A 14,094-nucleotide genomic window follows, 5' to 3' on the forward strand; every position below is an offset into this window, starting at 1 on the left:
GCTGGGGGTGCAGTCACGTGCCCACGGGGAGGGTTTCCTGCCCACACCCCCAGCTCTCCAGCCCATCCGCAGTGCTGGGATTGTACCTGTTGAGGCTGAGAGCTGCACCGTGGCTCGTAGAGCCGTATCCGTCCGTCTTTGCTCACTGTTGCCAGCTTCTTCCCATCCGGGCTCCAAGCCATGCTGAAAATCTGGAAAGACAGATGTTGTGCAAATGTCCCAAAGCTGCTTCCCAGGGGTCCCTGGATTTGTCATCCCTTACCTGATCCGTATGTCCCTGCAGGCACAAGACTTCCCGCCCGGCGCTCAGCTCCCAGATCCGCACGGTCATGTCATAGGAGGAGGAAACCAGGAGGTCGGACGCCATGGGGTGGAAGCGGATGGAGTAAATCTTTTCCGTGTGACCTGGTGAGGTTCAGGAGTGCGTGGTTGTCCCCAGCTGTGCGTGGCACCCGGCTGGTTTGTCCCCAGTGTGGGGTGCCCAGTAGTCCCCTCACCTTGGAGAATAGCTTCAGGCTCCTGCAGGGTCTCCTGCAGCCCTCCCTCAGGGATCCGCCACAGCCGGATCCTGGCGTCCTCACCCGCTGTGCACCAGAAGGGATGGGCACTGGTTAGTGGGGTGATCGGGCATGCCTGGGGCTGGGGGACCCTCCAGGCACACCTTGGCAGGGCTGGCACACACGTACCCACAGCGAGGCGCCGCGGGTCGAAGGGGTCCCACGTGAGGTCGGCCACCGCTGTGCCATTCTGGATGGTGGGCACGGCCACGTCGGGGAGACGGCCGGGCTTGGAGAGCTGTGGGGGAGAGCCGGGGGTCACCAGCAGGGCACACACGGCGCCGTGCCAGCCTCCACACCTCACCCAGGTACCTCGAGGACGGCGATCTGGCCGCCGGCGGTGAGCAGGGGCAGGGCGACGCGCTGGTGGTTGGCGCAGAAGCCGTCGCACTCGCCCGGCGTGGTGAGGCTGAGCCCCCGCAGGTTGGTGACGTGGTGGTCCCGGTGCAGCACCCGGCCCTGCGCGTGCCGGAAGCGGGAGCTGGGCCCTGGAGTGTGCGAGGGGTGGGTAAGCGCCCTGAATCCCCCCAGTGGGGCACCCCGAGCCCACCCCGCTGCCTGCTCACCCAAAATGCTCTGCAGGGACTTCTGGCTGGGGCTGCTGGCAAAGCCGCTGGAAGGGCCGGTGCTGGCTGAGAGCGAGGTGGCTGCGCTGCTTGGTGAGGCCAGTGAGGATGGTGAGGAGTAGCCACTGGCTTCCTACGGGAGGGAGAGCCAGTGGGCAGGGGGGGCTGGCACCCTTGCCTTGTCTTGTGGGATGAGGGCAGCAGGGATCCTGCTCCTTCAGCGTTCAGTGCACTTTTCCAGTGCCCCATACTCACACTCTGGTCGGCGTCAGTGTGGCCAGCGTCGCCGTCGGTGTGGCCAGCATCCGTGTTGGTGTGGCCAGTGTTGGCGGGGCCAGTGCCAGCAATGATGGAGGATGTGAAGGTCTCTGTGGGTCTCCGTGCAGGGTGCAGGCTCACCCTCCCCACCTGCATCGAGCACAACAGTGGGCATGGGGCAGTGGCAATGATACCAGCAAGGACAACCCCCCTGGATGACACTGACCTGCTGGCTTTCCCCTGCCCACCAGCCTTGGGCGTCGGTGGCTGGCAGCATCCCTGTGCAGTCAGGGAACAGGTCCTCGTGGAACTCCTGGACAGACTGTGGGAGGGGGGATGGGGTGAGATGGGTGTTCCCAAAATCCCTCTGTCCTGCTGCAGCTGGAGCACCCCTGGGGTGCCCAGACACTTCCAGCACCCAGACCCTACCCAGCACCCAAACTTCAGCTGCTTGAAGTGCCCAGCACCCACTGCACAACAGCACCCAGCAGGTGGCACCCAGCTGTCAGCATCCACTCTCCAGCACCCCAGTCCTGCACGCAGCGCCCGGCTTCCCAAATCCAGCACCCAGACTCTGCAACCCACCATCAGCATCCAGGTTTGACCCCCATTCCTCTTCCCCAGGCTGGGGACTGCGGTCTCACTGCAGCCAGGTCCTTTTTGTCACCCAGTGCTGGTGAGGTGTCACCCATGAGATGACACCAGGCACCTATGAGACAGTGCCAACCACAGGGCCCCCTTACCTTGCGTGGCACCAGGTAGCTGACAGGGACGAGGGCGGTGTCAGTGAGCTGCAGGACACGGAGCACCTCACAGGCCATGACATCCAGGGCTAGGCGTGGCACGGCCGCCAGGCCCCGTGTGCTGCCCTCTGTCCGGCACTGGGTCACTGTGGAACAGGCAGGGTGGCTGTGGGGTGGGTGGCCAGGCAGTGGTGAGCCCCCCGGGGGAGATATGGGTGGGATGGGACCTGCTTACCCTGGGTGAGTGCTGGCTGCGTGGGGGCCACCTCGAAGCAGTACAGGAGGTTTTCTCCCTGAAAAAGAGGTGGTGGGAACAGGAAATGAGCAGGGCTGTAGGAAGCACCCCACTGCACCCACATGCACACTCCTGTACTCCACTGGTGCACTCACATGCACCAAGCTGCACCTCACTACACTCCCCTGCATCCTTCTGTCCCCCCAGTGCCTCCCGACACCCCCCAACTATGGCACCTCACCTTCCCTGCCAGCACCAGCAGCCCCGTGTCGGCGTCATACAGCGGGATGGTCACCCTGCAAGGGAAGGGGGTGCTGAGCCAGGGGCCCCCATGGGCACAGCGCCCCAATGGATGTGGGGCTGGGTCCTGTGGGTGCAGGGTGCTGGGCTGGTCCCCAGGTGACAACCCTCACTGTCCCAGCCTGGGCTGACGGGTTGGCAGCAGGATGTCTCTGTCACCTGCTTCCAGCCCCAGCTGCACAGTGCCTACTTTGAAGCCGTGCCCAGCCGTGGGGCATCCCGCTGCCTGCCCTGCTCCCTGTGCTTGGCCGTGGCACCCGGCCTCACTCGGGGAAGCCTCCGGCACCCGCAGGGTTGCCCCGGGGCCGGCCGGGCCGGCTTGGCCAGTTCGGGGCGGGCGCGTGGCACACCCGGCTCACCGCCCGCCTCCCCCGGCTCCTGGGGAGCCGCCAGCCCCGGGAGTGCCCTGCGGCCCGGCTGTGCCCACTGGAGCATGGCCCTGCTCCCTGTCCTGCACCCTGTCCCACACCGCAGCCAGCGTGCTCCATGGCTGGGGGGACCATGGCTGGGGGTGCTTGTGACAGACGGTGCGGTGGTCAGGACTTGCTCCATGGCCAGAGGGGACCATGGCTGGTGGGATGCTCGGTGGAAGGAGGGCACCACAGGGAATACTCAGTGGCCTGAGGGGACAGTGGTGACGGGAGCAAAGAGCCACGTCCGTGCCTTCCCTCGGCAGGGGTGGAGGAGGGAGCGCCGCGAGGAGAGACCAAAGGGACAATCTGTTACTTTCGGCTGACATTTCTGCGGCTGTGCCAAGGGGAGGGAGCTGCTCAGTGCCATCCCATGCCATGAAGGATAGCTGCGAGTGGAATGGCACGGTCCTGCCCCAGGACTGTTGGCACAACCTAGGCAAACACTGCCAGGATGCCTGCAGCAGGCACCGGGGTCCCCTGCCCTGCTGTCACCACAGTCAATAGCACTGCCACCACCACAGTGGTGCAGGTCTGGGACAAGGGCACCCTGAGTACCTGCTTGTCCCAGCCCAACCCATGCCATCCTCACCATGCCGAACAGGGAGCGTTGCTCTGTTGTCACAGGGGCATGGGACAGCCCTGCAAGGGTCACCCATTGTCCCCCTGCCCCTGGCACACGGTGGCAGGAGCTCTGTGGACACCAGGGGCACGGGGGGACTGGGATCCCAGGCCACTGGGGCTCACTGGTGCCACAGTCCCTGGTTACCCCGGACACACTGGATATGGGGGTCCCTGGGGTGCCAAGGACACCCAACCCAGCCTTTGTTGTTACCAGGACTGCCAGGGGTCCTACGGGTGCTGGAGGTACCTATAGCTGGATCTACCCCTATACCTATGTGTATTCACACATGGGGTGCTGGGGTCCCAGGAACCCCAGCCCCAGGGATGCTGAAGGTCCTGGGGGGCCCTGGAGGGTTTTGAAGGTCTGGGAGCTTCCAGAGGTCCTGTGGGTCCTGGGGATCCTTGTGACTCTGGAGGTCCAGAGCTCCTGGAGGTCTCATGGGATCCCTGGGGATCCTGGAGGTCCCTATGACTCTGGGGAGCCCTGGGGTCCCATGAAGTTCCCAGGGGGTCCCAGAGGTCCCTATGACTCTGGAGACTCCTGAAATCTCAAGGTCCCTGTGACTCTGGGAGGTCCTGGGTTCGCGGGGTCTGGAGGTCCCTGTGGAGGTCTCTGGGATCCTCGTGACTCCCAGAGGTCCTGGAGGTGCTGGGGGCCGCTGTGACTCAGAGGTCCTGGGTGCCCCGATGGTCTCTGTGACTCTAAGGTCCCAGAGGTCCTTGGGGTCCAGGGAGTCCCTGTGATTCAGAGGTCCTGAATGTCCTGGGGCTTACTTGTGACTCCCGGGTCCCGACAGTCCCTGTGACTCTGAGATCCAGAGGTGCTGGATGTCCCGGGGGTCTCTGTGACTCCAGGGTCCCAGAGGGGCTGGATGTCCCGGGGGTCCCTGTGACTCCAGGGTCCCAGAGGGGCTGGATGTCCCCGCGGTCCCTGTGACTCCAGGGTCCCAGAGGGGCTGGATGTCCCGGGGGTCCCTGTGACTCCAGGGTCCCAGAGGGGCTGGATGTCCCGGGGGTCCCTGTGACTCCAGGGTCCCAGAGGGGCTGGATGTCCCGGGGCTCCCTGTGACTCCAGGGTCCCAGAGGGGCTGGATGTGCCCGCGGTCCCTGTGACTCCAGGGTCCCAGAGGGGCTGGATGTCCCCGCAGTCCCGGGGGGTCCCGGGGGTCCTCGCGGTGCCGCCCCCGTCGGGCCCCAGGTGAGCGGGGGCGGAGCGTCCGTGGCGGTCGTGCTCCGCCCCTCCCCCTCCGTGCCCTCAGCCAATGGGCGCCCGGCGGGAGGGCAGGCCCCGCCCCTCGGTTTAAATGCCGCCCCCCGCTCCCGGCGCCGCCAGAGAGGGGAGCGCTCGCCCGGCCGCCGCTGTGCTGCCGCCATGGACTGACCGCCTGCCCCGCACGGCCCCGCACCGCCCGCCACGGTGAGTCCCGCGGCCGCCACACCGCCCGACCCTCCACACGGCCACCGGGGCTCGTGGGGCGGCAGCCCACGGGCGGGAGGGGGCTCTGCCGGGCATCCGCGGGCTCAGGGGCGGTGGGGCCCGGGGGGCCCTGGTGGGCCTGGGCTGGGCCGTGGGACACCCCGTGTGGCCTGGGCTCCCAGAGTGACAGGGTGTCACCGGGGCTTCGGCTAAGGGTCGGCATGCCCTGCTCCCTGCGAGGCCTCAGCTGAGCCAGGGGCACCCAGCTGGCCCCTGCCTCGGCTGATGGTTGGGCCTCGGCTGGGCTGGGGCCATGGCACTGCAGTGGGCTGGGACAAGGCTTCACACAGGGGTCTCCCTTCTCTGTCCCTGCCTTTGCCTGTTTTACTGTGGGATCACGCTGGGGTCTGGCCCAGGGATTCTGGCCTGGTGCTGCATCCATCACGGCCAAGGGAGGGATGTATTTGGGGCTGACATGGAGCATTGCTCTATCCCGCATGGCTGGGTGGCAATGAAGTGCTCTGCCAACAGAAGGGCTCCAGACCCACAGGGGACCAGCATGGTTTTGGGACCATCCCAGGCTTGCTCTGTCCCAGCAGATGTGTGGCTGGGCTCTCCTGCTGGGGTCAGGAGGGGTGGGAGCTGCTGGCAGCAGTGTCTACCACCACCACCACCACCTTGGCTGGCTTGGCTGGGGTGGGGTTTGGCTGCCCTCATTCTGCTTGTCCTCAGGGGCCGGTATCCTGGGTCACTGACCCGCTGTGGGGCCAGGCAGGTCCCCAGTGGTGCTGACGAGGGTTTCTCTCCAGCTGGCACAGAGGGACGGGTGCCAGCAGGGCCAGGGCCAGCCTGGCTGCCGGGCAGCGGGAATACCCCACTGCTTCTCCCGCTGCCGGCTCCCTGTGCACTTCAGTGTCACCTGGCCTGTGTTCAGAGGGTGCTGGCGCTTGTCACTCTCTGGGTGTGACTTTGGGCCACCGTGGGGTAAATGTCCCTTTCCACGCCTGGCTCCCTCCCAGGCTGACAACTGCCATAGGAGCCAACACATCCCAGCAGAGATGCTCCAGTTCTGAGAGTTCTCTTCCCAACCAAAACCCCCCAGTAATGTCCCCCCACACACCTACTCTTGGCCAGCCTGCCCCACGCCGACCGGTCTCATCCTGCTGGGACTGGGGCGGCCGGACTGCCCTGACCCAGCTGTGCCGCTGCCCACACAGCGCCGGGCAGTGCCGCCATCAGGGATGACACTAATTACTGTTTTCCCCCGCACCACGCCGAGGCCAGCCGGCCTCGCCGGGTGTCCCTGACGCAAGCGCTGCCTGCCCGGCTGGCTCTGCCGGCGGGACGCGGCACGAGGAAGCGCTCGGGGACAGCCGCGGCTGCCCCAGTCACTCCGGAGGAATCTGCCCGTGCCGCCCGGGCCACGCGTGGCACCATCGCCGGCCTCCTCCCACCCTCTGCCGGCGTTCCGGCTCCTCCCGAGGCGGTTTGGCTGCCGGCAAAGCGGCTCTGCTGGTTTTTCTCCTTGCCGGCACCTGAGATGGGGAGCGCGGCCGGGTCAAAGGGGCAGGAGCGGGATGGAGGGGCTGGCGAGTGCTCCGGGGAATGCAATAACCAGGCCTGCATTCCTGCGGGGCTGCTGCGGAAACTTTAATTAAATAGGGAGGGGAGCGGGAGGAGGTGGGAGCTGCGGCGGCGCAGGGTGGGTTGAAGGGGAGGAGGATTAAGGGCTTAATCCTGCGCATCCCCCCGGCTGGCTGGCGGGAGGGGCACGTGCTGACATCGGCTCGTTTGGAGGGGTGGAAGGCAGGGGAGCAGCATCTGCATCCCGCCTGGCAGAGGCCCTGTGTTCCTCCCTGTCACCGCACAGTGCAGGGCCCCCGACCTTCCTGCTCTGGTGCCACCGGCCGAGGTGGCAGCCCACGGGCCAGCAACAACGCTGGCTTTGTTTGTGTGCACTTGCCGGTGCGGGAAGGAACATCCCGGCTGTGCCTACTTCCCTGAGGTCCCCGGGCAGAGGGGAAGGGCAGGAACTCTGCAGCTCCTCCAGCCCGTCCTGCACAGGTGTCACCCTGCAGCGCAGGGACGTCATCGGCCTCGTTCTTAAAAACAGGAGGCAAAGCAGGGCATCCCCTGCCGAGTCCCAGCCCCGGGCGGGCGGCGGGTGGCCCAGCCCGGGGGGCTGCAGGCAGGGAGCGGGGGTGACACGGCACTCCCACCCCAGCAGGCTGGCAGCGAAAGGCTGAGCCGGGACTGGGGGAATCTGAGCCCAGATCCTCCCCGCAGCCGGAAAATATGAATAATTCGGCAAATATCTGCGGTGCAGGCGCGGGGGAGCGCAGCCAAGGCAGCAGCAGGCCGCTGGCAGGGCGGCCCCAACACCTCCAGCAGAAACGGGGCCCCCTCTCCGCCCTTGGGGACCCTGCCAGGACCTGGGGAGGCTGTTTCCCCTGGCCCCCGCTTCTGGGGGGTGTCCTGTCCTCTCTGCCTTGAAGCAGCATCGTGCCGGGGAGGCGGGGCGCGGCCGGGCCGTTGGCGTGTGCCGGCGGAGCGGGCGATGCCGAGGGGCGGTGGCGGAGCCTGCGGGGCCGTGCCAGCCTGCCCGGCGCTCGTGGCCAGGCGCGGATGCGCGGCCGTGGCCGGGCTGGCCGAACCTGCCCGGAGCGGGGAGCCTGGCAGGCGGGGAGGAAATGCCAGCGTAATTAAAGGGACGAGAGAGACTTGGAGTCAGCAGCTGGTTGCAGCACGGGACACGTCAGCGAAACCCGACCCTGGCATTGCAAAACCAGCCCCGGCTTCGCCAGCATCCCGCAGGCCTGGCCCCGCTCCGGCGCTGCCCACCCGGGCGGGCTGGCACGGCCATGGCACCGCTGGCCTGCCACCACCCTGCACCCAGAGCTCTCCCACCAGCACGCTTTGGAGCCTGGGGCCACCTCGAGGGGTGCCGGGTCTGCCCCCAGCCCCAAACAGCACTTCATAGGATCTCCATGTTGTGTTTTTAACTCTGCCGGCAGCCTGATGTGATGTGGGGTGCAGGGGCACCTGACAGCGGTGAAGGGGGCTGGGGGCTGAGCTGGGGATGCGGTGATGGTGACCCCTGGGTGACAGTGACCTCTTGGATGTGGCACAGCTCGTCCCTGGTTTCAGGGGCTGACGGCACGGGTCACGTCAGGGCAGGGCTGGTCAGGCCAAGTGACTCAGGCGGCTTTGGTGACCCTGCCCAGCCGTGGGCTCACCCCACCCTCGGGGGGCCCGCTCGGGAAGAGGCAAGGACAGAGCTGGCTGCAGTGTTAACCCCATCCAACCCCCCGACAGGGGGACGAGAGGACACAGCACGGGTCCAGACCCTCCTGGCGCAGGATGTGGTGTCCCTGCACTGCTGACGGGGCCGGGGCAGGCGGCACGTGCTGCTGTGTGACCTGCAGCCCCCCACACACGGCGGGGCCCCTTGTGAGCCACGGGGGGCGTTTGCCTGGAGCTCCGACAGCTCTGAGCAGGGAGGAGGTGCCAACAGATGGGGCTGGGGAGGGGTTCGCCTCTTCCTTGCCTAGGGATCCCCCTCTGCCACCTCCCGCTGACCCTGAGATGAAGTGGCAGGAGATTGTGAGTCTCTGGCCAAGCCTAGTGTCATTAAAGAGGCTGAAAGATGGGGCTGAGAGGAGCCCTTTGGGACACAGAGAGTGGCTGTGTCATCGGCCAGGTCATCCATGGGGAGCTGGGGTTGGGGTCGTTACAGCCTTGTTCACCCCAGAGCCTTCTCCCTCCATCCCCACTGACCCAGTCCTCAAGGGACAGGGGACACAGCACATGGTGCTGTGCTGAGTGTCTGAAGTGCAACAGTGAGGGGAACAGCAAGGTGACCTGTGAGGACAGGGGCTGGCTGGGGGTGAATATGAGCCCTTGGACTCTGTGGGGACACAAACTCCAGCCCCACATTCTGCGACCCAGGTCATCTTTGGGTGCCCCTGTCCACAAGAGGGGCTGCTGCTGCTGGTGATCAAGGCAGGAGCAGGCCCCGAGGGTGCAGCTGCTGCGACGACGGCACAAGCAAAGGGTTAAGCTGAGCTCTATGCAGGGGAGGCTGGCCAGGCTCCCACCCCTTCCCGGTGCTGTGATTCTCCACATCCCCTGTGTTTGATTTGCACCCTGCCGAGCAGCTGGGGAGGTTGGGGCCCTTGTGAGTACTGGGAAAGGTCTTGGTGCCCCACAAAAGACGGCCCTAATACCAGTGGGACGTGTCTCATGGTAGAGCTTGGGGTGTGCAAAGGTACCACATCCCCAAATCCTGGGGGTCTGGGGAGGGGGGAGCATGGATCTGGGGTGGGCAAGTCCCTGTGCTGCTTCACTCTCACCAGCCCTGGAGGCAGAGTGGGGTTCAGAGGTGCCTCACAGCCCTGCCAGCCCTGGGTACCCCCCAGCAGGGCCCATCCCCTAACTCTGGCTGTGCTTGTCTCCCTGCAGAGCTGACACCATGAACCAGCTGATCCTTTGCACGCTGCTCCTCTTGGCCCATGGGGAGCTGGCCGGGGCGTGTCCTGCAGGCTGCCAGTGCCATGACCCCAAGACCATCCTGTGTGCAGCCAGGCGGGGCTCGACAGTGCCCCAGGGGCTGCCCCCCAGCACCCTCTCCCTCTATGTCTTTGAGAACGGCATCACAACGCTCAGTGAGGACAGCTTTGCAGGGCTGCCCGCCCTCCAACTCCTGGACCTCTCGCAAAACAAGATCACCAGCATCCAGAGAAACATCTTCCAGCCCCTGACGGAGCTCGTCAACTTGGACCTGTCCTTCAACCAGCTGCAGGAGATCACCAATGAGACCTTCCATGGGCTGCGGCTGCTGGAACGGCTCTACCTGCAGAAGAACAGGATCCAGCACATCCACGCTGCTGCCTTCGACACGCTGGAGAATCTGCTGGAGCTAAAGCTGCAGAACAACCAGCTCAAGGCTGTGCCGCCCCTCGACCTGCCCAACCTCCTGCTGCTGGACATCAGCTGGAACAAGATCCCTGCAATTGCACCAGGGGCTTTCCATGCCGTCAGCATTGAGTCCCTGAAGATCGCGGGGCTGGGCCTGACGAGCTTAAACGAGGAGCTCTTCCAGGTCCAAAACAACCTCCACGAGCTGGACGTCTCTGACAACCTGCTGGAGCGCGTCCCGGCGGTGCTGCGGCGGCTGGGCAGCCTCACCAGGCTCAGCCTGGCCGGCAACGCCCGCATCTCCCAGCTGCCGGCTGAGGACTTCCAGAGCCTTCACAACCTCCAGGAGCTGGACATCAGCAACCTCAACATCAACACCATCCCTCGGGATTTCTCCAGCTTCTTCCCCAGGCTGCGGGCCGTGACGGCTGCCGGCAACCCCTTCAACTGTATCTGCCAGATGAGCTGGCTGGTGCAGTGGGTGAACGCCAGTGGTGTGGTCCTGCGGCGCCCTGAGGAGACGCGCTGCCACTTCCCCCCCAAAAACTCCGGCAAGCTCCTCCACCACCTGCAATACACTGACTTTGGCTGCCCCACCACCACCCCCACGCCCACCACACCCCGCACCACCACGCTGCCACCGCCTGCGCCGCTGCCCAGCACCCACCGCCCGCCGCCGCCCCCCAGCACCGCTGCACCCACCCTGAGGCCCAGAGACCCCCAGGGCAGCTCCACGTTGGTGCCCTTCAGCGGCGCCCCGGCCCCCACCAGCCCCCCAGCGCCCATCTGTCCCCCCCGCACGTGTTTGAACGGCGGCACCTGCCACCTGGGTGCCCAGAACCTCCTGGAGTGCCTGTGCCCCGCGGGCTTTGCTGGCATGTACTGTGAGGTGGAGGCAAGGGGAACGACGCCAGCCCCGGGCACACCAGCCCTGCCACCTGCACAGCGGGTCAGCATCGCCCAGGTGGGCAGCACCTCCCTCAAAGTGGACCTGCACAACTACATCCAGTCCAAGGCGCAGCTGAAGGGCATCCGCCTGAGCTACCGGAACCTGTCGGGGCCGGACAAGCGGCCGGTGATGCTGCGCTTGCCGGCCTCGCTCTCCGAGTACACGGTGCGGGCGCTGAAACCCAACTGCACCTACCGCGTCTGCATCGGGGCGCTGGGGGAGGTCCCCAAGGAGGAGCACTGCGCCGAGGCACAGACCCTGCCCCTCAGCCTGCAGCAGCACTCCCCCGTCACCCAGAGCCAGGACCCCAACCTCGCCCTGATCCTCGTCCCTGTGCTGGCCGCTGCGCTACTGCTGCTTGTGGTGGTCAGCACCGCCATGTACTACTGCCGGCACCGCCGGGCCAAGGCACACGCCGGCGTTGGGGTAGACACCGGCCCACTGGAGCTGGAAGGGGTGAAAGCCTGCCTGGAAAATGGGGATTTGAGCAGCCACGGCTGCAAGGTGCCAGAGGCAGCGATGCTTTCTGGCAGCTCTGAGTGCGAGGTGCCGCTCATGCAGTCGCACTACCCTAGCAACAACAACACCCCAGGGCTCAAACCCTCCTACTTCTGAACCCACAGGGCTTCCAGAGCCTTGGACACAGGAGCGCTGAGCTCCAGTGGCAGCACTTGGCCACGTCCCTCTGGGATATGGATTGCCAAGGAGCTGACTAAGTTGAGGCAGAAAGCCCCCAATCTCCCAACGTGCAATTTCTGAGAGGCTGCTGTGCTTTGGGAGGAGACAAATTTTACTGCCCTGTGCCTTGATTTCTGTGACTCTACCTAAGAACATGGGTAGCAGAAGAGAAGGGGGGGTTAATTTGGGGGTTGGGGGGCTTTTTTTAGCTCCTGCTAAAGAGAAAGCTGCTGTGATTCGGCTGAGGGACGCCCACGTGCTGGTAACAAGGGTCCTTCAGTGGAGCACGGCCCATGACTCGACTCCCTGGAAGCTGATGTGAGCAATATGGCCCGGCCGAGGTGCTGGGACCCTCGGGACCCCGCGGGCCAAAGGAAGTGCCGAGCAGGCAAACCGGGAATTGAAGCTTTAAGAACTCAGAGAGAATATTTATACACCGCTATTTCCCATTTCTTCTGGGAAAACTTTTTTTTAGTACAGGTTTGTGTACATCTCTTTTGTAAGGCAGATCAGAAGAGTGTCTTTTTGTAAAAAAAACCAAAAAAACCCCCCAAATAATTAAAATAACAACAACGAAAAGTTCTGTGCAGCCCTGAGCACCTCGGCAGGCACTGCCCGTCACAGGCAGGGGTGTGGGCAGCGCAGCGTGTCCCCTGCAGAGGAGCGGGAAGGTCAGCCGTGTCCTCCCGTTGTTGTTGGCATTGAGTGTGGGGATGAGTCAGGGCAAGGGAGCAGGGAGTTTTCCCGACTCTGGGCGTTTTTACCCTCAGGGCGCTGCCCCCCACCTCGGGCGCTGAGGATGTGTTCCCAAAACAGAGGCCACGGGGTTCGAATCAGCCCCTGCCCTGTGCATCATCCAGCCTTACTTCATCCCTCCCCGCCTGCCAGATGGCTCTGGGGCCAGCTGCGGGACAAACGGCCCAGCCCAACCTCCTGACGTCACCCGCGGCGGCACCGGGACCCCCAAATCTCCCGTGACAAGTGTCAGCCTGCGTGGCCCCCCAGGCCGGGGGCCGCAGCCAGAACCCCCGCTGCCCGGCCCCAGGAACAGCCGGTTTTGTGCGCTGGCCCTGGCGGGGTGGGCTGGGAGCCGACGCTCGGCAGGTTCCCTCTGCCAAGTGGTTTTCTGCTCCAACCCTCTGGTTTTAATCGTTTTCCAATCCTTTATCTTTCGGGCTGGAATTTTCCAGGTTGGGGCCCTGCCCGCCGAGGTATGTTTGATTTGGAGAGAATGAGCACAGCGCGGGGCCGAAGCCGAGGGTCACCGCCGTGCCGCTCGGGGCCGGCCGCTCCGCCGCAGGACACGGCCCTGACCCGCCGGCCCCTCGGTGCCGCTCGCCCGGGGCAGGGAGCGGCTCTGGATGCAATTAGGGGCGCGGGGCGTCGGCGGGGCCGTCTGGCGCAGCCCCCCGGCTCCCAGGTGGGCTTCCGGCAGGGCTGGCTCCCATTAGGGCCGGCGCAGCGGCAGGAGGGGCCCCTCGCCGGCGCGGGCGGCTCGCTGCGATGGCCACGCTCGCCCGCTCAAAGGGCCCATTGTGGTCCTCTCCCCACAGATTTTTCAAATTAACATCCCAAATTCCTCCCAAAATTGCTGCTGTGTAAATATTTTCACTGCGAGCTTTGTATATTTTCCAGCCTCGCGAGGAGGAGAGAAGAAAAGTCCCTGGCGGAGTCGCGGCCTCGCGCCGGGTGCCCCCGGCCGGCCGCCGCCACAGCCCCCCGAGCCCGGGCCAGCCCCTGGCGTGTCCCCGCGTCGGCACCGGCGTCAGGAGCCCTCCAGCCCCTCCTGACCCCTCACTTCCCCCCTCCTTTGCCTCTGTGACATGCCCCTCCCCTAACGAAGCCGATATCTCCACTTGCTGGAGGTTTGCAGAGGACCCCCCCCCATGACAAGTGTGTGCTGGGGACCCCTTGGCACCTCAGCTGATCCCATTGCTCTGGAGGGGCTTCCAGCAGCTCCAGAGTGAGGGAGCTCCAGTGGAGATGCCAGGAGGGCAGAACCAAAGTCAGGGCTCAGCTTTGGCAGGTGAAGCACCTCTGGGACACCTCGAGCTAAGGATTTGGGGTGCCAGCTGCACAAGGGGGACAGCAGGGCTCAGCCCTGGCACAGAGGTGATGGGGACACTGCAGCCAGGGCAGGGCTTGGCCCCCGCCCACACCCACGTCTGCACCCGGGCAGCTCTGCGGGAGCGCAGCAGTGCCCGAAATGAGACTGTCCAGCCCCTGTGGCTTCCTGAATCCCAGCGCAAAACTCCCTTTGGCCACTGCCAGCCCCGTCGCGCGCCAAGAGCCGCTCCGAGCGGCACATCGTGCGGCGCTGCTAATTCCTGCAAGCTGAATCAGCGCCGACAAGGATTGCAAAACCCCCTGAAATGGACCCAAAAAAAAAAACCAAACAAACCAACAACTCAGTGCGATCCAGCGGGGCTGGTAAGCGAGA

General features: G+C 65.2%; 2 protein-coding genes across 3 annotated transcripts in view; one reads left to right on the plus strand and one right to left on the minus strand.

Moving 5' to 3' along the window:
• Window positions 1–14,094, minus strand: part of CORO7 (coronin 7) — a 35,012-nt gene that overhangs the window by 1,622 nt on the left and 19,296 nt on the right. For both annotated transcript variants that reach the window (XM_066198458.1, XM_066198459.1), the window contains 11 exons: window positions 2,601–2,655; window positions 2,360–2,417; window positions 2,125–2,270; window positions 1,608–1,703; window positions 1,379–1,531; window positions 1,124–1,256; window positions 870–1,045; window positions 687–795; window positions 498–584; window positions 263–405; window positions 87–191 (listed from right to left, as the gene is read on the minus strand). In XM_066198458.1, the coding sequence (XP_066054555.1) occupies window positions 87–191; window positions 263–405; window positions 498–584; window positions 687–795; window positions 870–1,045; window positions 1,124–1,256; window positions 1,379–1,531; window positions 1,608–1,703; window positions 2,125–2,270; window positions 2,360–2,417; window positions 2,601–2,655 (1,261 nt within the window). The remainder of the gene's footprint in view (window positions 1–86; window positions 192–262; window positions 406–497; window positions 585–686; window positions 796–869; window positions 1,046–1,123; window positions 1,257–1,378; window positions 1,532–1,607; window positions 1,704–2,124; window positions 2,271–2,359; window positions 2,418–2,600; window positions 2,656–14,094) is intronic.
• Window positions 4,998–12,396, plus strand: VASN (vasorin). Its single transcript, XM_066198460.1, has 2 exons — window positions 4,998–5,110; window positions 9,572–12,396. The coding sequence occupies exons 1-2, from the start codon at window positions 4,998–5,000 to the stop codon at window positions 11,589–11,591; spliced, it is 2,133 nt and encodes a 710-aa protein (XP_066054557.1). The 3' UTR covers window positions 11,592–12,396.

Source organism: Chamaea fasciata, unplaced genomic scaffold, assembly GCF_029207755.1.
Source record: "Chamaea fasciata isolate MVZ Bird 193981 ecotype frontalis unplaced genomic scaffold, bChaFas1.0.hap1 SCAF_16, whole genome shotgun sequence".
NCBI lineage: Eukaryota > Metazoa > Chordata > Aves > Passeriformes > Sylviidae > Chamaea > Chamaea fasciata.